Consider the following 22,949-nt stretch of genomic DNA (forward strand, 5'->3'; position numbering starts at 1 on the left):
CATGCTGTTTGATAACATAGCTCTTTAAATAACAGTGGTCATTTGTGCGCTCCCTAAAATCACATTGAAGACTAGTTGTTTTGTGTATGTGCCGCCAAAGCAAACACATGTTGAAGACTGATCCCATAGCATTAGGCAGAGGGCCGGACAAAACGAGAGTGGGAAATCCCAAGTATCACTGGTGGTCATGGCTGTGGTGGCTTCTGGGTGTGGAAAGGGCATGGAACAGAGTAGATCTGGATATTAAGTGAGAGCGCAAAGTACGCCAAGAAGAAGATACTAGAAGAATGCTCCCTATTGAAGAGGCCAGGAGAACACGGGATCAGTGTGAGGTGTCTCTCTACATGAGCGCCATGCCGATCTTTTCTGTAAAGTGGGTGAACAAACATGAAGAAGATATCCTTGCACGATTGTGTGGGAGCTCACACCTGTAAGATACCTTTTACTCCTGAGATACTGTGCCTCAATCATCCTGTGAAGTTGGGCCCTGGAGAACTGGGTTGAAACTTCTCAGATTCAATAGATATTCTTGTCTGCGCTTTGTGTGTGCAAAACATCTGTCCTCAATAACATCAATGAATTCTTGTTTGCAATCAACAGTGGTCATGCCACAGTGTGTGGATGTGGAGGAGGTGGGGAGTCTCCTTCCTCAGTCATGTCTGTGAAAAGAGCACGTGCAATGTGTGGCAATGTCCACGTTCCTTTTGCCGGGCAGAGTGGGTTGGTACCTATACTTCTTTTCCTCACTTCAAGCACATGAAGGTCCAGAGGCATGTGTCTGTATTTAATGCATCTGTATTTGTCACCCCTCTTTCCCATGCACACGGCTTAGTGGCCTTGGATGACTATCTAAACTTGGGCCTGAATTAGGGGCTGGTTGGGCTCCAGCAAATATGTTGACATTTATATTGGCAGAAGCAAGACTCACCGGCCTCTGAAGGCAACTTTATGATCTTCTCTCTGATGGAGTCTGTTTTTCTTTTCGCTTAGATGCTCCAGCCACCTTCTTGGTTAACACAACTCTAGTTACTGAGGCCATTTACTGGCTCTTTAACTGTGCCAACAGGAAGGGAAATTTTTAAATAAGAATTCCTTTCCCTGAAAAAAATATATATTAAATTACTAAAAAAACCTGAAATAAGCAATCAGGGCAACAAGAATGCAAAAAAGAACAAGGTTACAAAGTACGCTCTTGTGTCATAACCCTGATGCTAACCTGACGGTCCGTGCTAAGCTCAATTTCTTTTTTTAAAAAAATTTTTTTAATGTTTATTTACTTTTGAGACAGAGAGAGACAGAGCATGAATGGGGGAGGGTCAGAGAGAGGGAGACACAGAATCTGAAACAGGCTCCAGGCTCCGAGCTGTCAGCACAGAGCCCGACATGGGGCTCGAACTCACGGACCTCGAGATTGTGACCTGAGCCGAAATCGGCCGCTCAACCGACTGAGCCACCCGGGCGCCCCGCTCAATTTCTAATCATTGCCATGTACAGAAAACCAGTGTTGGCAAGTAGAATGCTCTTTCTTGGTAAAGTGAACCCTGGAACCAGACAGGCTTCCTTGAGAACCCTGCTCAAGGATGGCATTAGTTTGAGGACATTTCTATTCTAGCTACATGTGATTCTCTCCATGATATTGTTTGCAGGAGTCAGCAAACATTTCCTGTAAAGAGCCCAATAGTAAATGTTTTAGGCTTTGCAGCCAATACAGTCTCTGTCACAACTACTCTTCATTGCAGCGTGAAGGCAGCCATATACAGTACATGTGTGGTTGAGTGCAGCTACGTTCCAGTAAACCTTCTTCATTTCCTGAAACAGGCTGCAGGTCAGACTTGAACCTGGGCCATAGTCTGTTGACCCTCTCCAGAAGAGAAGGCAGAAATGAATTAAATGCCCCACATCCAGACTTAAAATTGAATGGTGATTGTTTCAATGATCAGGTGTGGCTTGAAAGAAAACTAGTGATCTTAAGAGAATTAGCTCACTGTTGAAGCATTACTTCAAGTAATGCTTTCGGGAAAAAGTAAGAAGTAGGGAATTGGGGGTTTAGGGCTAGGATATCGGAATGACAGAGAACAGGGCAAAACAAAGAAGAGAATGATAGAGACAGAAACTTGTACCAAAGGATGAGAAACAATAAAATTCTGGGAGAGAAGATTTCAATCTGGCAACAGAGTTCTGGCCTTCATTCTGCCACTAGCTTCCATTTGGGGGGGTCTTTGCACATTAACATCCTCATGTATAAAATGAACACCCACAGAAAATCAGGGGGAAATAGAAGTTAACACGATCTTCAATCCACATACAAGAGTTTTGTTAAAGTGTTAACACAACTAAATTATGTCTCTGTCAGCACTCGCTTCCCACTGCTCTGTCCTAAAGATCCTTGACTTACCTTTGAAGATCCTTGACTTACCTTTCAAACAAACCACCTGTGCCTTCGTTCAGGACCACGGTCTGCTAAAATAAATAGCACTACTAGTATTTTCTTGTTTCTGGATTTACTGTCCTTCAACCTACCTCCATACTGTTTTACCAGAGTGGTCTTTCTAAAATTCAAATGGATCATGTCATTTTCCTGCTTAAATCTCTTCAATAGCTCCATATTGATGTTGGGATGCATTTAAGTTCTTGGGCATGGCATTGAAGCCTATGAACCTGGACACTCTTCACTATTTCACACCTCTGTGCCTTTCCCAGTTGCCTCACCAGTTTAACACCCACTCATTCTCTAGGTCTCTAATCAGAGAGAATCCTGATGAACCTCACCTGCACTCTCTAGCTCAAATCAGGCCTTCTTGAGTTTTCTTGTCAGCTTCTACTTTTATAACATTTACTTCCAATTATATATAAATTGTGTGAGTATCTATCTGTGTAGTGTTGATCGTTTAAAATTCCTGAGGGCACAACTGATGTCTGATTTGCTTACCATTCTGCCTCAAAGCCAACATGTATCTGACACATAGTAATTGTTCAGCAAATTACTGCTGAATGGGGTTACCTCCCTCACTTCTTCGCTCGCAAATTCCAATTCATCCGTTAAAATTTACCTTGACATCATCTCTCCTTAGAGTTAACCTCTGACATTTATCTATGCCCACCCCTAACTCCACCCCACGCTGCCTCTGACTTGACGGATAACTCTGTTACCTTTCTGCACTCTTTTAAAGCCTTGTGTGTATTGCTATTAGAACTTCTGAATTTTCTTGTAAATGTTTATTTTTTGTCTATTTCCTCAACTAGATTATGATCTCCTGAAACAAATATTTTGTATTTAAATTCTCAGTCTGTAGCTCTGTCTCTGGCACAGAGTAGATGCTTCAGTTTCTCTTCGCCACATCAGATGCTTGGGCTCCGTGTATAACATCCCACCAAAGGTCTTCCAGCCTCTATTGCAGAAAGGAGGTCCCAGTACCTTCTCAACCATCCAGTTGGAAAGTTTTTCCTTGTGTTGAGCCAGAAGATTGTTTAGAGCTTTTAACCATTTTCTCTTAATCTTGTCCTTTGGTAATAGAAGATCAGGAGACTCATAATAAACGGTAAGTGATCAGGGGTCACGGCCAGCAGAAGATTATGGGTTTTAGAATAGTAAACAGGAGAACCAAGATAAGGCAAGGTTCGAACCCAACAGAGTTTCTCTGTCCCTATTTGTAGCAGGAGCAAATCTCAGAAGGCAACCTCAAAAGTTGCCTCATATTACTAGAAAAATAGCATGCCAGAACTAAAAGTTGAAGCTATGTGCTAGCCTCTTTATACACAATGAACCAGAACTGGTTCTTAGAAAAAAAATAAACTGGTACAGGACTAGATTGCTTACAGATTTGGCTTACACTCATCTCCTTCAAAAAGCCTTCTCCAACTTGGGCAATCCCGGAACAACTGTTTTTCTGCATGTCCTTCGAATGCTGCTGAACACGGATTATACCCTACCATTTTACGATTAGTGAAACGTCATACAGGAGTATTTTAGCTGCTTCATCTCACTATTGGCTCTGTCTCACCACCTAGAATATTCACACACACAAAACCAAAGACATATACCCCATAGGTTTTGTTATTTATCATTTTATTTCCCCTTCCACACGGAACCCATTGCAATCAGGACTCTTCGGTAGAGTCACAATCAATGGCTGTTTGGTGACCAGAACATAGAGGGGGCCAGTCCCCCTTCAGGCAGACTCTTGAATGCTGAGGGAGAGCATCAGGTTGTAGTTCTGAAGACCGGGGTCCTGGGGAGATGAGAGGGTAGTGATGAGAACATGTGCGCACCTGGGGATGATTGAAGGGGCCCCCTCCCTCCTCCTTCAAGAGAGGAAATATCGAGAAGCATGTAGTGGGCCATCAGGAATCACTGCTGCTTCAGGCCAGAGGAGCTCACCTTTAAGGTTCTTTGCAAAGACTGGCAGGTGAGAAAGGGTTTTGCGGGGAAGGAAGAGAAAGAAACTGATTAACATACGTGTATTATCTAGACATGGTGGTATTAAATATGTGCGGGTCTTTGTATATCAATTATACCTCAATGAAGCTGTTAAAAAATAAATAACGTCATAGAGAACAATATGCAGAAATTTTTTTAAAGAAATTTTTTAAAAAGATACAGCCTGTGACCTTAAAAAGCTCAAACTCAGCAGGAAGACAGGTACACGCATGCCAATAATGGGTTAGTATAGGAGGGAAGAAAGGAAAAATCTCAGACTTTTAGAACAAGGAAATTGGCATTGCTTCCTGGAGAACAGGGTGGGGGGAAAAAAAGAGAAATACAAATGGTTCAGAAAAGTCCAAGCAAGTCAAGTACATGTTCACTAGCTGCAGCCATCACCCTGCATTGATCCTGACCTGTGTCTAGATCATAAGGGGAGAGACAAGGCCCCAAGGCCTCCCCACACCCACTGACAACCTGAAGTGCATCAAATTATTCCCCAAGCAATCTGTGAAGTGAAATATCTTTGCTGTCAGAGGACTAGTGCTTTGCATTGTATCTGTGCAGGAAGGAGGCCTGGTGCAGGTGACAGAGATTCTGCCAAGTGAAGAGGGTTTTCCCAAGAAAGGAGGTGTTGGCACCCAAGTGGGGTGAGGAGAACAGCCTGGTACAGGCCGTTGAAGCCCCAGCAGGTTGAGAAGGGTGTCCATACTGGGCAGGACGTACGCCATGTCGGGTATCAGACGCTGGACTGAGGTGAGGAGGATTCCAACGTGGAGAGTACTCTTTGGCACAGGCTGTTGGTTCCCAAGCAGGGTGAGGGGGGTGTGTGCCAGGGAGAGAAGGTTGGGGTTGCAGTGGACAATTGGGTCTATACAAGGAGACTGATCAAATACGTAAATCTGTTGAGAACAGGAGCCAGTTTTCTAAGTACTGGATAAAGGGGTTGCGAATACAGAAAGAACACTAGAGTGAACCTCAGAGTACTGAAATTGGAACTGGAATTACTGGTGTAAAACTTGTGGCTTTTCAATACATGTACATGGATAGAGAGTTAAAGATACATGTTAATGTGTGTGCATTTGTGTGTGTTCCCTAGGCTCTGTCCACTGAGGATGTAGAAGTACTGTCACCTCAAAAGCCCAGATCTAGTGCCCATCTCTTGTTTTCTGAACACCGTTATCCACTTAAAGGAACCAGGGCTCTTTGGAGAAATAGCTGATTGCAAGATGGGAGCAGGGAAAGCACAGGATAAGCCTAGAATATATTCTTGTGCTATACTGTAAGGAAATCCTCAAATACCCATCGTCCTGGGGGCCCTGACAACAAGGCTAGTTTAAAAAGGGAAACAATACTTCACTTCCAAATCTTTGGACAATGCTCGACAAACACTGGAAAATTATCATAACTATCCTTTAAAATAAAAATTAGTACTAATACATAAATAAACTTTAAAAGGGGGGGCATGCTCAAGTGGCTCAGTTGATTAAGCATCCGACTCTTGGTTTCGGCTCAGGTCGTGATCTCACCGTACATGGGTTTGAGCCCCACATGGGGCTCTGCTGACAGTACAGAGCCCACTTGGGACTTTCTCTCTCTCTCTCTCCCCCTCTCTCTGCCTCTCCCTGGCTCGCATGCTCTTTCTCTCTCTCAAAAGAAATAAACTTAAAAAAATTAGTACTGAAGCTCACGTCATGCCAGCCAAATTCATTTTTTTATCATTCCCATTTCAGCCTTGTATTGTATCCTGATGCCCTGCCCTCAATTTCTGTAAGCCGCAAGTACAAATATACCAGTGCCAACCATACCACACTGGGAAACAATTTTTTAATGGTTAGACTCACATGTGGTCTCTTACCATTTTTCCATTGCATGCATGTATTCATTCATTCATTCAAGTACGTGTTAATTACCTGCAAAGTGTTCAGTATTGTGATAAGGGGGCGGCGGGGGTGGGGGTGGGGGTGGGGGGAGACTCTGGAAGGTCCTAGCAGGGCAAACATCTGGGTGGAAGCTTATCCTGAACGGCTCATACTGTTTTAGAGTTAAACAGAGGGTAGGAGATCAGTATTTGAGACTCTCCCTTTATCCAGGTTTCGGAGATGAGGAAATGAGAAGGTGAGTAGATGAAATGATTTAGCCATATAAAAACCAATTATATTTTAACCTTCCGAAAAACATACACTAAACCTCTCCAAACTCAATGTTGTCTAAAAGCATATCCTGGGGCACCTGGGTGGCTCTGTCAGTTAAGTGGCCGACTTCAGCTCAGGTCATGATCTCGCAATTCAGGAGTTCAAGCCCCGCATGGGGCTCTGTGTGGACCACTCAGAGCCTGGAGCCTGCTTTGGATTCTGTGTCTCCGTCTCTCTGCTCATCCCCTGCTTACACACACACACACACTCTCTCTCTCTCTCTCAAAAATAAATAAACATTAATAAATAAATTAAAAAATAAATAATAAAAAAGCATGTCATATTGCTCCTATGAGTCTAGAAACATTTTGAGGATGAGAATATTGCCTTTCTCGCCAATGCTTGTTGGACAAACTGAAATTCTGTGTGCTCTGTGCTCCCCTGGGCCCAGGAGTAAGGACTGGAGGCAGCAGGTGGAGAGGAGGTTAATGTGCCCCTGTGACCTCTAGGAGGAGCTGTGATGTCACCAAAATTCCCGAGGCTGGTCTGGAAGAAGGAAGGGGAATGGGAAGGAGGCTTAAGAAGGAAGCAAATGCTCTGGCAGCAGGGTTTGCTCCTGGTTCTGTTTGGGACATGGTACCTGAACAGCCTAGATGCGAAAATCTAGTCCAGGTTGCACTTCTCCAACCTCAATAGCATCGCGTCTGCGGTCCCCATGGCCCCTGTCTCTCAGGACCTTTTGTTACTCTCCAGTGCTTCCCCTGTATGTATGGGTGCCCTGTTCAGGCTCAGCACCCCAAGTAGGCGAGATGCTTTCCGGGGGCACGGCTTGCAGCATATTTCTCTCATAACCTCGTCAGCACCCACTGACGGTGCTTCCTACCCAGCTAGCATTAAATTCCTGTGTCTTAAAATGAGTGCAGCTGGCTCCAGGGAAAGGTTCTGGAAGCCAAGCAAGGTGGCCTCTGAGTTAAATCAGGATGGGGCTTGCGTGGGTTTCTCCTGGCTCCCTGAGAGGTGGTGGGGGCGGCGGGGGAGGCGGGGGGGACACCTGTCCAAGGGGAAGGGATGTGTGTTTGAGTGGAGGAGGTGCTATTAAGCAGAAAGAGGAAGGAAAGACTCAGTTATTCATTGGAGAGGGGAGGAAGCTACTGACAATGACAAAAAAAAGCAACTGCGAGAAACCTCCTCAAGGCAGAGGGGGGATGGGCCTTTTCTCCACCTAGGGACCTGCATCCAAACCCACGGCAGGTGGGGGGGGGCGAGGGGGGGAGAGGAAACGTGAGCTGTAGAACCAACAGGGGCAGTGACCTCCAGAGCAAACCCTCTGTCGGGGCCACAGACACACATGCAGAAGACAGGAACCTGAGCAGAGAGTCACTGCGTCCCTTCCGTCAGACACTGCGATGAGCTGCCAGCCCCTCTGCTGTGTGGTCCTTTGTGTCCTCGGGGCAAGTGAGTCTGGGAACAGGTGGGACATCTCTGTCCTCCAGTTTCTAGCTTCTCTCATGGAGCTGCTTCCCAAGACGCTCTAAATTTGTTTTCTTGCTCCCACAGTCCCCGTGGACGCTGCAGTTACCCAGACACCAAAACACCTGGTCACAGCGACAGGGAGTAAGGGGACCCTGAAGTGCGAACAACGTCTGGGACATAACGCTATGTACTGATACAAACAGAGTGCTCAGAGGCCACCGAAGCTCATGTTTGCCTACAGCTATAAGGAACTCGCCGAAAATGACAGTATCCCCAGTCGCTTCACACCCGAGTGCTCAGACAGCTCCCACCTGCACCTTCACGTGGCCGCCCTACAGCCAGAGGACTCCGCCCTGTATCTCTGTGCGAGCAGCAAGGACACAGCCCCGCACAGCCAACTGCTCCCCGTGCACAAACCTCCTGGGTGCAGCCGGGGAGCCGTGGGGGCGACCACGGCTCAGCTCGACATCTCCAGTGGGACCCCAGACAGAAACCCCAGGCCACGGCGTGCCGGTCGGTTCGCTGGATGCAGCAAGGCCCAGTTCCCTGCACAGACGCCCACAGCCTGTGGCCTGGCTCTGCCCGGGGCCAGACTGTGCCCGCGGCTGAGTGCGGGACGGAAAGGGTCCACCTCAAGTTCCTCCTGTAGCTTCCGATCGGCACGTGACCCCGGGGACTCTTTCAGGAGACGCGCTACACTCTGGCCGCGGCGGCCCTGCCAAGCCTCCTGCTAACGTGTACCTTTCTCCGCCTGGTCCTTCCACCCAGGTGAGACCCTGGATCTCAGCCCTGGTCCCAGCTCCAGACGCGCTCCGAGCCCCTTTGCAGAACACCTGCTTGCCTCACCACAGGGCCCCGTCAGTCCCTGCCACTGAGGATAGTGGCTCCCTCGTGAGGTTTGGATCGCTGTCCTCGAGGCCACTCTCTGCTGCACACCCGGGGACTCAGCTCTGCGCAGGCTCCTCTTCGTCTCGGGCTTTGACACTTTGAGGCTGGATTCTTTTTCCTTCTGTCCCTTTAATCCTAATTCTTCAGGTCTCCACATCCTGCGTTATCAGCCAGAGAGCCTGATGGCCCTGGATCGTTGCCCGCAACAGGCAGGAAGGGGAGAAGGCCCCCAGCGTTTCAGAGCAGGACCGTATACTCGGGGTTGTCTGTGCTGAACCCCATATTTTCTGACATTGCCCCTTGCAATGGCCTCAGTGCTGCACACACCTTGGGACCCCAAGGGCTGAGCAGAGCCCTGTGTCCTGGGGAGTCCGATGCCGCACTGACACAAAGGCTCCCTCCTCTCTCCTGTAGGGGGCGCTCCAGGGGGAAGTGGGCGTTGCAGGAAATGTAATGCGTCAGTCAGACTGACTAGGAACCATGGGAGCTCAGAATTCTCCTGTTTCTGATGCCCAGAAGCCTGTTCTAGGAGAGAACTCATTCCTTCCCAATCCCGTCATGGATTCCTGGCTCTTATGTTGGGTGAGTTTTAGTCTCTTGGAAGCAGGTGAATCTTTGGGAATTTCTCATCTTGGATTTACCTGAGGCTCTTTCAAACCATTTCCTTATTCAATCTCTGGCTTCTTTCTCCTCCCTCAGGACACACAGAACCTGAAGTCAGGCAGACCCCCAGCCACCAGGTCACAGAGATGGGGACAAGAGTAATCCTGAGATGTGACCCAATTTATGGGTTCTGTACATTGGTACAGACAGATCCTGGGACAGAAAGTGGAGTTTCTAGTTTTATTCTACAAGGATGATCTCTTGGAGAAGTCTAAAGCAATCAAGGATCGATTCTCGGGTCAAAGGCCTGATGGATCATTCTCCACTCTGCGGATCCAGCCCACAGAGCTGGGAGATTCAGCCACGTACCTCTGTGCCAGCAGCTCAGCCACAGCCTTGCACAGACACCTCCAGCCTGCACACAAACCCTCTTTGTATGTATCTGCCTCTTTTCCAGCTACCAGAATGCTTTTGCTGCCCAAGAAAGTCTGATTTGACTTGATTTTTCAGCTGTTTCCAAATAGATATCTGAAATTTAATCACCAAAGTAGTTTATCTTTGGCAGGAATGGCCAGGGAGCATTTTTTGCCAAATTTTTATAGGCACTACAGGGCTTGACTGTGGCCTCCAAAGATGGGAGCGTTGTTGCCCAGGAAAAGACCATCACATGGCCTATGTCTTCTCTTTACTTCCTTTTGCATCTTGGATTTTGTTTTGTTTTAGTAGCTTAGAAAAAACCATTTTAACTCATAGAATCAGAAATGGTTATCAAGGAAGGGCTTTAGTATTTCCATAAGAGTATAGAGGATTTCCAACAGTAAATCTTCAGAAGGACGTGCAGTTCAGCATAAGGGCCTGGACTGTCGATGAGTCTTTCCCAGTTAAGTACTTGATGCGTTTGGGGAAATGATGTTAACTCACATGAGAATGAGTTAAGAGAACAGTAACAATGGAGTCCGCTATTGGGACAAGGCCAGCAGAGGTCTAAACCAGTGAGAGAACCACCAGAATATAGCAGGACAGGGCAGGATCGAATTCAGCAGCAAAAATCAAGTAGCATCTAGAAGCAGAGCATGAATGAACTTGTCACCCTGAACTTGACATGGGGCATCCAGATTAACTTCCTGGGTTTTGAGTAAGATCTCAGTGTTCTTGAAGGCCTGGAGCAGGAAAGGCAGAGTGAAGACTTCAATAGAAAAGAATGAATTTCCTCATAATAAGTCAGGATGAGCTCAAGCAATGAATAGAGGCGAAAAAAGTGTGAGCAGATCATATCAGTTATAAACACATGAAATATTCATTTACTCAAGTTATATCCATGCCAGCACCACCATCTACAGGGTCTTCGACAGGGTCATCTACAGCACCACCTTCTACAGAATGACTTTCCCCCTGACATGAATCCCACCAACTTTGCAGACCAAAGGATGCCATTTTACAGCTAAGGAAATGAAATCATGGACCTGTAGTGGTGGGATCCATTCTTGTTTTCATGTACTACATCCTTCAGAAGCATCTTACCTTGTAGAAATGAAGAAAGGACCTTGTAAAGGTTTGGCTAAGGGGCTAGCTCAGATATAATACCCTCAAGCTCGGGAGATACTTTCTAGGATGTGGTATGACTTGTACAGAGGGCTGAGATATGGAACTATGTACTCGATCCATGAATCCAGAAGCCAAAGGGTGGGGGGAGGATGGGTATCCCTCTCATTACCACTCCCAGTGAGCCAGCTGCAAATCCAGGCTTCTTTTCCCTGTATTTTTAGGGTCTTCTAGATAAAAAGTTCTGATTCTTTAAGACAGGGGTGCTTCCACCACAGGACATATGAACATAAACTATGACGGTACCTGGTCTTTTGGGGCTCCTTTTGATGGAAGCCCAATAGGTAAGGATGGAGGTATTGATCTTGACTATCATGAGGTGATAGAGTTGCTCCTACATAATGGAAACAGGGAAAGGTTTACCTGGAATTCAGAGAACTAGTTCAAACATCTCTTGGTGCCTAAATTCCTGGTGATAATGACAGTTCTGCAATTGCAACCATTTTGGCCTGACAAAGTAAATGTACCTAAGGGACTCAAAACCCTCAGAGACGAATGTCTGGGTCACCCCACAAAACAAACATCTTAGACCACAGAAGTGCTAAGCAAAGTTGGAGAAAATCTAGAATTGGTGATAAGGGAGATAATAAATCTCAGTAATGGCTTTGTGTACAGTAAGAGCAGCAGTCCTATAGCCCTAACCCTGTATTTGTACAGATTGCAGCTGAACCCCACCTTGAAGACCTTATTATTTGGACTTGAAACAATGCAGGGTGTAGACTATTTGAAATGCCTCGATTGTATCACCACCTATCTTCCTGGCTTCCCCGCTGATTCCAGCCACAACTATTTCATGCAGCTATTCCAAGCAGACATTGACCCCTTCATATGGATTAAACCTCCTCTTAAATATGGGCAGTGTATCTAGCTTTCTTCCTGTAGTGCTCTGTGGCTGTGGTTGAGACACATGAATGGCCTACTAGAAGCTTATACATGCACGACCCAGAAGTGTCAGGGTGTTAATGCTCTATGGGACAATCCCCAACCAATGGGGGGATGAGAACGAATAAATAAAGCTTTGTGGGGGCGCCTGGGTGGCACAGTCGGTTGAGCGTCTGACTTCAGCCAGGTCACGATCTCGCGGTCCGTGAGTTCGAGTCCCGCGTCAGGCTCTGGGCTGATGGCTTGGAGCCTGGAGCCTGTTTCCGATTCTGTGTCTCCCTCTCTCTCTGCCCCTCCCCCGTTCATGCTCTGTCTCTCTGTCCCAAAAATAAATAAAAACGTTGAAAAAAAAATTTTTAAAAAAATAAAGCTTTGTGTCTGTCTCAGACTCCCTAGAAAGTTCTAGATTGACGAGCAGCCATTTATCTATAATGATGGCCCAATTAATATACATATTTTTCATATTGTCCATCCTTTTTGTTTCTGTGCATGATTTGGCCTCGATATCTCCATCTGACTTATCTTCCACTTTTCCTATTCTTTCCAGCTGTATCTGTTCTGCTTTTAACCCCATATATTGAATTGTTAATCATAGGTATTTTGTATATTTTGTTTCTACAGTCTCCATTTAAATGTTTACTATAGTTTCCAGTTGTCCACTAAAATTCTCCATTTTGTCATTCACTTTGTTGAATATATTATCGACAGTTATTTTAATATCAGTGTCTGACAACTCCATCTGAATCATTTTGGCTCTGTTTCTTTTTTTTTTTTTTGTAATTTTTTTTAATGTTTATGTAGTTTTGAGAGACAGAGAGAAACAGAGCACGAGTGGGGAAGGAGGAGAGAGAGAGGGAGACACAGGATCCGAAGCAGGCTCCAGGCTCTGAGCTGTCAGCACAGAGCCCGATGTGGGGCTCCAACCTACGAACCATGAGATCATGACCGGAGCCGACAGCGGCGCTTAACTGAGCCACCCAGCTGCCCCTGTTTCTTTTTTCTTTAAGTTTGTTTTATTTATTTTGAGAGAGAGAGAGATAGAGAGCAAGTGGGGGAGGGGCAGAGAGAGAGGGAGACAGAATCCTAAGCAGGCTCCATTCTGTCATCACAAAACCCAATGGGGGTTCAAAATCACAAACCATGAGATCGTGACCTGAGCTGAAGCCAAGAGTCAGATGCTTAACCAACTTAGCCACCCAGGCACCCCTTGGGTCTTTTTCTTTTGTTTGTTTTCTCTTCTTGCTTTTGGCCATGTGATGTTGTTTCCTCATGCAATAGATAATATGTGTTTGAAAGCTAGATATTGTAGGGGCGCCTGGGTGGTGCAGTCGGTTAAGCGTCCGACTTCAGCCAGGTCACGATCTCGCGGTCCGTGAGTTTGAGCCCCGCGTCAGGCTCTGGGCTGATGGCTCAGAGCCTGGAGCCTGTTTCCGATTCTGTGTCTCCCTCTCTCTCTGCACCTCCCCCGTTCATGCTCTGTCTCTCTCTGTCCCAAAAATAAATAAAAACGTTGAAAAAAAAAAAAGAAAGCTAGATATTGTATATGAAAAACTATAGATATAATCTCAAGTACTGGATGGTATATTTTCCTGTAGAGAGGATTCCTTTTTGCTTATGCTAGGACATATTGGAAGAGGCAAATCGTTTTTTTTTTTTTAATTTTTAATGTTTATTTATTTTTGAGAGAGAGGGAGACAGACAAAGTGTGAACAAGGGAGGAGCAGAGAGAGGGAGACACAGAATCCAAAACAGGCTCTGAGCTGTCAGCACAGAGCCCGACGCCGGGCCCGAACTCACAAACGGTGAGATCATGACCTGAGCCGAAGTCAGACGCTCAACCGACTGAGCCACCCAGATGCCCCCAGATCTTCTTAATCTGGTTGATAATTGAGCTGAATTGAAGCTAAGCTTTACTTTTTTGATGGCTGTTCACTTTTGCTCCTAGTATGTGATCATTTAGGTTCCAAATGTCTGGAGTATTTTTACTTTATTAAAGTTTAATTTGCATAACATAATATTTACCTATTTCAAGTGTACAATTCAGTGACTTTAAATAAATTTATGCACGGGACAACTATCACCATGAATCAGTTCTGAAGCGCTTCCATTGCCCCCAAATTTCCTTTGTCCTCATTTGCAGTCAATCTCCACTTCTACTCGAGGCCCCAAGGCCTCAGTCTTCACCAAGACCTTCTCTTAGGCAGTCCCTGAACACAGACATTGCTCCCCAGACCAGGAAGGTCATGTGATTCCTCCAAGCTTCTCCCTTCTCAGACTTCTCTTTCTTCTTAGCTTCTTAGCTGCTGATATTAAATTGGCAGTAACAGTCAGGGAAAAGTGATTTTTCAGATTATCCTTTCTCTCTGGGATGTTGATCTCTTATCCTTCTCCCTTCTTTCCTTTCTTTGCAAAGCTTCACTTGTAAGCTACAAGGTGCGATGAGGTAGGTGCTTGGGAACTGGGTGCATAAGCCTCACTAGCTTAGCAAACATCTAGGGGTGCTCCTGGTTAGTGTCATACAAACTTATTTTATTTTTTAATTAAAGTTTATTTATTTATTTATTTATTTTGAGAGAGACAGAGACAGCACAAGTGGGGAAAGGGCCAGAGAGGCAGAGAGAGAATCCCAAGAAGGCTTCGCCCTGCCGGCACAGAGCCCGATGTGGGGCTCAGACCCATGAAGCCGCGAGATCATGACCTGAGCCGAAACCAAGAGTCAGACGCTTTACCAACTGAGCCACCCAGGTGCCTCAGCATCATACAATTTTAAAACTGGGAAAAGACCTGGAAATTATTTATTTCAGCTCATTGTTTTATAGATAGAGGAAATGGGAAGTCATGTGAAGGATAGTTTTTAACTGTGTTACTGCTGAATAGATTCCTAACTTCCATATGACATAGATTTTTCTATCTCTAGTCTAGAGTAGTCTGTGAATTTCTTTTTGCTCCTTTCAGAGTATAAGCATCATGAGAGTGAGCATATTGCCTTACTCGTGCTTTGCACTAAGTAGCCATTCAATGACTGCAAACAAACAAAACATGCTAAAAGTTCCAGGAAGGATGGTAGTTGTTTCTGTTTTGTTCACTACTGTTTCCCTGGTGCTTGTTCTGTGTTCAATGAAAAACAACAACAACAAAGGAACCACTTGTTTTGGACGAAGTTTCACCACTAGTTGACAGTGTTGCCGGTTTGTGTGTGCGTGCGTGCGTGCGTGTGCTGCCTCTGTGGCAGTTGTAGCTCCCTGCTCCAGTGTCTGGCCCTTGCTGATTTCGGTTTCTTAAGGGCTGGCTGGAGCCTGGCCCGGGAGGGCCCTGAGGTCTGAGAAGTGTGCTTTGCTGACCACTAGGAGGCGCTGTGGCTTTTCCAGAACCCTGAAGTGGGGGTGGGGCGGAAGGAGGGAAAGAATCAAGGGGACAGTGGTTCTCACCAGGGCAATTTGGTGACTTTGGAGACATTTTGTTGTCCCAGCTGGGGCTGGGGAGTGCTACTGGCATGCAGTGGGTAGAGGCCAGTGCACAGGACAGCTCCCACAGCACAGAATTATACGGGGGCTGCTGAGCAAAAATCAGACATTCAAGGGAGCCAAGATTTGAGTGGGATCACCCTGAATTATTGTGAAGAAGAAGATCCAGAGAAGAGAAACTAGCCAGACTCTGAGACCAGATCTGGAGGAGGGAAAAGGCAGGGAGGCAGAGAAACATCCTTTTTTAAAAATTATTTTTATTGTTTTAGAAAGAGAGAGCATGAGCAGAGGGGCAGAGAGAGAGAGAAAGAGAGAGAGACAGAGAGACAGAGACAGAGAATCTCAAACAGGCTCCATGTTCAGTGTGAAGCCCGACTCAGGGCTCGATCCCACAACCCAGTTGGTCGAGTCTGGTGGTCTGATCCCAGACTCTGTTGCTTGAGTCTGATGCTCAACCAGCTGAGCCACCCAGGTGCTCCGGCAGAGAAAGATCCTTAAGGCAACATGCCTGCCCCATTCAAACTACCCCCAGAAATTCCAAACTCCTTTGAAAGGAGGAGGAATGAAAATGTCTTTGAAAGGAGTAGTGCAAGAAGTGAAAAACGAAGAGAGCCCAAGAATGGGGAAGTCATTCTAGGCTGTGACATCACAGGCAGGGCACCAGGAAGGGTGTGGACAACTGCAGCCTCGCTCTTACCTCTGAGGACTGGAACCCCTGGTAGGTCTCTGCCTGTCTCCACCATGGGCTCCGGCCTCCTCTGCTGTGTGGTCCTCTGCCTCCTGGGAGCAGGTGAGTCCTCGGTCCAGGTGCTGTGATGCAGCTTTGAGTCTCTAAGCCTGTGGTCACCAGGTGTCCAGCAACAGGCTACCTCCTGGGACTTGTCTGAATTCTGCTTCTTTCCTTCTCAGCCCCCCTGGACACAGCAGTTTCCCAGACTCCCAAATACCTCATCGCACAGATGGGAACTGAGAAGTTCCTACAATGTGAACAAAAGCTGAGCCATGATGCTATGTACTGGTATAAGCAGGATTCCAAGAAATTGCTGAAGATCATGTTTGCCTACAATAATAAGGAACTCATTCACAATGAAACAGTTCCAAGTCGTTTCTCACCTAAATCTCCTGACAAAGCTCATTTAAACCTTCGTGTCAGCGCCCTGGAGACAGGTGACTCTGCCGTGTATCTCTGTGCCAGCAGCCAACACAGCGTTGCAGAGTCACTGCCTCCCTGTGCACAAACCCCCTGGCCCAGCCAGGAAGCTGCGGAAGGGGCTATGTCTTGACCCTGAGGCTCCATTCACCCCCGTGAGACCCTTAGACGGGAGTTTCCAGTCTGTAGTACAGGCTGCCCATACACCCGGTGAGGTTCTTCTTTATTAATGCCCACAGAAGTCTGCCAGAATTCTACTTATCAGCTAGAGCAGGGGTTTCCAGTAAATTCACGGAAGTACTCGGGATTTCACAAACAAGAAGATCTTAACTGGTGGAAGAAGCCCTTCCTTGAATTTCTTTGCCGGTACTTACTGTACAAACATTATGACCGAAAACACGCTATTCACTAAAAATGTTCCCTGAGCAAAAGCCTAGAGGAAAGTGGGGTGAAGGCAAAAGTTTCTAAGACCACAGGGAACTCAGATTATTAATGAGTGCACTGGTGAATAGAAAAATATTTGGAGAAGCATGAAAGTTCATGGCAATAGGTAAACTAGAGAGAAAGAAAGACAATATAGAATAGAAGCTCTGGATTGCTTATGTTCTCCTAAACACCCACAGGGGTAGGTTTGTGCACTACAGACTCCTCCTCCAGGAGGGCTGACCGGGGTGATTCTTCCCAAATCTGATCGAGTAGCATCTTGAAGATTCCTCAGGAGCAGGCAGTACCCAGGTGGCAGAGGACATTGAACATTGAAAGGACTTTCTACACAAATCTCTATGCGGTAGCTAGTTGCTGGCCCTAGCGAGATAACATGAGCATGTTAAGCGAGATAACATGAGCAAATTTGTATTTGGTACAGCACTGGTACCAGTATGGATCAGAAGAGAGATGTTTCGGGGAGGAAATAAACAACTTGGAGACTTTGAAAATATTCTACATGATGCGGCACCTGTGTGGCTCAGTCGGTTAAGTGTCCCACTTTGGCTCAGGTCATGATCTCATGGCTGGTGAGTTCGAGCCCCACGTCGGGCTCTGTGCTGACAGCTCAGAGCCTGGAGCCTGCTTCACATTCTGTGTCTCCCTCTCTCTCTGCCCCTCCTCCACTCACACTCTGTGTCTCTCTCTTTCTCTTAAAAATAAATAAACATTAAAAAAATAAAATATTCTACCTGAAAGATTATAGACAATATAGAAGACAAGCTCTGGCTTATTTATGTTATGATCTCCTGAAGAACGTTAGGTTTCAATCTTGCAGTTTCTAATGTAGGATTTGCTAGGATCTATTTCAGTTTTGCCCTCCCCAGTAGGGAGCCCTAGCATGCGGTCATTATTACTAGCACCTGGCCTTTCAGCGGACTCCGTGGGCATCACAGAACATCCACCAGTGTCTCTTATCCTACCTGGGTCTGAATGCCAATGTCATCCAGCTGAGTGCCTTCTGAAATCTCTGCTCAGCTCTCCAGCCTACTACGTGTCCTCTGCTCAGCCTTCTGGAGTCCCACCCTGAGCATGCACATAAGGAAGTAGACAAGAAAAAAAAAAGGATTTCCTTACACTCAGCCTTGGGGTTCCTTTTCAGTATTCTGTGCCCTGATCCAAGCTGTCTTGGGATCAGTTATGTCTTTTCTCTAGATCTTCAAGCAACATACACTATTCTACATTATACAGATAACGTTTATTTGAATTTCCTTACATGTTTACCATTCTACTTCTTCACTGCAACTCAGATTTTCTTTACATCATTTTCCTCCTTCAGGCACATCCCTAATTCAGGTACCCGAAACTCCCCTTTCACCCACCCCTTGCTTTGGGAAATGCTTATGTTCGCTTTTGTTCTCAGGGCAACCCCGCCTTTCTCTTCCACTTATTGCTCCAGGTTTCAGTTTAAATTCTACTGTCTTTTGTAATCCTTGGGAGTTTACTTATTGGGAGCCAAACAATCCCAAGTTTTTGCGGTTTCATTGTAGAGGAGTGTCTTCTTGCTACAGTGGATGTCCAGAGTAAGAAATACAACAGTAGCAATGCCAGCCTTTGAACTAAGTTTAATTTTAGGTTCTTGCCTAAGAATGGAATATCTCCACCTGTATGAATTAGAGGCCCCTCATATACGTAACCTGTTCAGGAGGAGAATATCCAACGCCTTTGCTTAAACTCTCACCCATACTACCCTTACATTTTTTGTTTTATGGGCCACCCAGAAACTCTGATAGACTTTATTCTGTTAGAAAAATGAGTAGGAATTGAATGTCCTAGGTATGCGGATGAACGGCAACGTTGCCAACCCTTTTTGTTGTTTCAGAGGCTTCTTTCGTCTTCACACTTCCGTGGATCTGGTGTCATCACAGCCCCAACCCCTCCAGCTCCCCGAGGGATAGGGCGCCCTCTGCAGCGCCGCCACTGCGCTGGTTCGAAGCCCGCAATCTGGGAAATGTGCTGCCTTGGCCACAAGGAGGCGCTGTGGCGCCATTGAAAACTCTGAGGCTGGGGTGAAGGGAAAGGATGGGATTGAAGGGAGGGAAGGGGTCAGAAGGGAAAGAGTGCATTGGGGCTCCATCCTTGGGTCATTTGGGAGCATCAGTTGAAGGTCCCTCAAAGATACTAAACTAAAATCATTTTCAAATTGATTTCCCTTCGTCCTGCACAGGATGCCTTCTGTCGTTCTCGTTGAGCATCCTGTTTACTCTCAGCCCAGCCAAGCTTTGTACCCTCAGTGCTGGGACAGAGGATGGCTGCTCCCTCGTACTCCCCCCCCCCCCCCAGCCAGTGTCTGGCTCCTGGCTGGCATCCAGTCCTGCCTTTTTAGTGGTGGGCACTGGGCCCAAACGGAACCACAGCCCTCCTATTTCCCTCCCCCATGAGGTGGGCAAAAGGGCTCCATGGGGCTTAGACACTGAGGGAAGCATCTGCATGACTGAGCGGAGAAGGAAGGAGATCTCTTGAAGCGGAAACGGTCTGTTGCCGAGTGGGGTCTTGGAAGGAAGCTGGATAGAGAGAGAGCCTAAAAACGAGGATGGAAGCTAATAGCAGGGGAGCATCTGTCAGAGGAATAGCTCATCCCAGTCCATTCAAATCCACCTTCTGCCAGAATCTGTACAAAGACAAGGTGTGAAGCTGGAGGAAGAAACACCCCCCTGGGTCTGGGACAGTGACATCACAGGCCAACCACCAACCAAGGCCAAGGAGACCAGAGCCTGGCTCCCTGCCCAGAACACCTAGTTACATGGTGCTCACCTTGGCCCTGACTCCACCATGGGCTTCAGGCTGCTCTGCTGTGTGGCTCTCTGTCTCCTGGAAGCAGGTGAGTCTTGGGTCCCGATGGGCAGCCCCTGTACCCCATGCTAAGTCCCAAGGGCTGCAGCAATACTCTCTGTGTGAATTCTGCTCCTTTCTTCCAACAGTCCCCGGGGACACTGCAGTTACCCAGACACCAAAACACCTGGTCGCAGCGACAGGGAGTAAGAGGACCCTGAAGTGCGAACAACGTCTGGGACATAACGTTATGTACTGGTACAAACAGAGTGCTCAGAGGCCACCGAAGCTCATGTTTGCCTACAGCTATAAGGAACTCGCCGAAAATGACAGTATCCCCAGTCGCTTCACACCCGAGTGCTCAGACAGCTCCCACCTGCACCTTCACGTGGCCGCCCTACAGCCAGAGGACTCCGCCCTGTATCTCTGTGCGAGCAGCAAGGACACAGCCCCGCACAGCCAACTGCTCCCCGTGCACAAACCTCCTGGGTGCAGCCGGGGAGCCGTGGGGGCGACCACGGCTCAGCTCGACATCTCCAGTGGGACCCCAGACAGACAGAAACCCCAGGCCATGACGTGCCGGTCGGTTCGCTGGATGCAGCAAGGCCCAGTTCCCTGCACAGACGGCCACAACCTGTGGCCTGGCTCTGCCCGGGGCCAGACTGTGCCCGCGGCTGAGTGCGGGACGGAAAGGGTCCACCTCAAGTTCCTCCTGTAGCTTCCGATCGGCACGTGATCCCGGGGACTCTTTCAGGAGACGCGCTGCACTCTGGCCGCGGCGGCCCTGCCAAGCCTCCTGCCAACGCATACATTTCTTTGCCTGTTCCTTCCACCCAGGTGAGACCCTGGATCTCAGCCCTGGTCCCAGCTCCAGACGCGCTCCGAGCCCCTTTGCAGAACACCTGCTTGCCTCACCACAGGGCCCTGTCAGTCCCTGCCACTGAGGATAGTGGCTCCCTCGTGAGGTTCGGATCGCTGTCCTCGAGGCCACTCTCTGCTGCACACCCGGGGACTCAGCTCTGCGCAGGCTCCTCTTCGTCTCGGGCTTTGACACTTTGAGGCTGGATTCTTTTTCCTTCTGTCCCTTTAATCCTAATTCTTCAGGTCTCCACATCCTGCGTTATCAGCCAGAGAGCCTGATGGCCCTGGATCGTTGCCCGCAACAGGCAGGAAGGGGAGAAGGCCCCCAGCGTTTCAGAGCAGGACCGTATACTCGGGGTTGTCTGTGCTGAACCCCATATTTTCTGGCATCGCCCCTTGCAATGGCCCCAGTGCTGCACACACCTTGGGACCCCAAGGGCTGAGCGGAGCCCTGTGTCCTGGGGAGTCCGATGCCCGCACTGACACAAAGGCTCCCTCCTCTCTCCTGTAGGGGGCAGTGAGGACCCCTGAGCAAAGTTTCAGACCAAAAAAACCAGGTGCTGGTTGAACTAATGTGGCAACTCTCCTATCAAGGCACATCCTTAGACTGTGGGGTTTCTTTTACCTGAATGCGACTCTTCCCTGTCAACTGGTTGAAAGAGATAAACACCTCTGGATTCGGTATTTTTTAAGGACTGTTTTATCATGAAACAAAACTAGCCTGCTGTAAAGTGCATTGTTTGGTTTAAGGTTTGACAGGGATCCTCTAAACAAACACTGTGTCCCCACAAATCATGCCCTACAGAGGACCAGAGGAGAAGAACGGGGTCCTCACGGGCGGTGTCTTGCTCCGGACCCGGCAGGCCCACGGTTTCTGAGCTGTGGTCCTCAGGAACCAAGGGGTCCCTGAGTCATGGCTGTCGACACTCAGGGTCAGCACTGAGCTTTGGGGAATCGGAGAAGGGGCTTCCAGGTGAGGTCCCGGTGCCCAAGCCAGCTGCAAAGGGAAGGAGGAGACCAGCCTTTGGGAAATGGGTTCGAGACATAAGTGTGTGTGTGTGTTCGCCTGTTCTTTTATTCTGTAACCCAGCTGTCCTTCCCCGATTTCTCTTTTCTTCTCACTCAAGGCTCGACCTGGAGCTTCAGATCTGCAGAGACACCTGCCCTAAACCACACAGGCAGCAAACGGGCCTCCGCTGCCACCAGCTCAGAGCCAGTGGACAATGAATGGGTTGGGCACTTAGTGTCCTCGTCCATCCTCCTTCCCTTGCGCTGAAATGTCCTGTCAGGCTTCAGGTCTCTCCTCCTCATGTGCGCTCCTCTCCACACTGACGCTCCCAGGTTGTTTCTTTTTTTGGTCCCTTTATTCCCAGCGTTAAGTCGTCAGGCTCCGAAGTGCGAGTCACAGAGTCGACGCGCCACCGGACTGTGGCTGCCATGTGGCTGCGGGGAGGAGAGCGGGTCCTGCCGGACCCTTGGCCTGGTGCCCTGAGGCCCTTACTCTCGGAGGGTCCCTCTGCAGCTGCCATATTCCAGTAGAGCGTGAAGACCAGGGGCTGAGCCCCAGGGCATCGCGTATGGGCGGCGGGGGGCACTAGGGCTTCCCACTCCCTCTTGCAGGGGTGCTCCTGAACCTGCGGGTGCCGCCCAACACTGTGACATCACAGGGTCTCCTTCCTGGGCTACTAACGTCCAGATGCCCAACAGGGAGAGGCCTCCCCTCACCCTGCCACGGGCAGCAGGATCTTCTGCTGGGTAACCTACTCCTGGGAGCAGGTGCGTCCTGGGAGTGTGGGGGACATTCCTTTCCCACCCCCTTTATCTAAGACCAGTTCCAAACTTCTGCCTCATTCTCTTTCTGGCCTCTGTCTCCACCCACAGGGCACAGAGAACCCAGAAGTCACCCAAAACCCTAGCTGCTACATCCCCGAGATGAGACAGAGCATGGCTCTGCAGTGTGAGCCCGTCTCTGGTCACTTGTACTGCCTGTCGTACCGACAGAGCCTGGAAAGCGGAGCGGAGTTACTGATTTCCATCTGTAACAAGCTTCCTTCAGAGAAGACAGGCTTTGTGAAGAACTGATTCTCAGCTGAGACTCCTGACAGATCGTACTTGCTCCAAAGACCCTGGCCGCGCAGCTGAGAGACCCAGCCATGCACCCCTGCCCCAGCAGCTCAGCCCCGGCTTTGCAGGTGCTTCCTGCCCTTGCCCCGAAC

The 22,949-nt window shown here is 48.1% G+C and overlaps 1 long non-coding RNA gene and 1 gene segment (V, D, J or C); both read left to right on the plus strand.

Moving 5' to 3' along the window:
• LOC125160516 (uncharacterized) overlaps positions 1 to 12,245 on the plus strand; it is a 57,098-nt gene extending 44,853 nt beyond the window's left edge. The window contains exons 4-5 of the long non-coding RNA XR_007150271.1: positions 8,113 to 9,498; positions 9,616 to 12,245. This is a non-coding gene — a long non-coding RNA (uncharacterized LOC125160516). The remainder of the gene's footprint in view (positions 1 to 8,112; positions 9,499 to 9,615) is intronic.
• Positions 12,246 to 19,419: 7,174 nt separating this feature from the next.
• Positions 19,420 to 22,302, plus strand: LOC125160508 (T cell receptor beta variable 4-1-like). The segment is given in 2 exon segments: positions 19,420 to 19,921; positions 20,022 to 22,302. Coding segments are annotated over 2 exon segments (618 nt in total).
• The last annotated feature ends 647 nt before the right edge of the window (positions 22,303 to 22,949 follow it).

Source organism: Prionailurus viverrinus, chromosome A2, assembly GCF_022837055.1.
Source record: "Prionailurus viverrinus isolate Anna chromosome A2, UM_Priviv_1.0, whole genome shotgun sequence".
Taxonomy (NCBI): domain Eukaryota; kingdom Metazoa; phylum Chordata; class Mammalia; order Carnivora; family Felidae; genus Prionailurus; species Prionailurus viverrinus.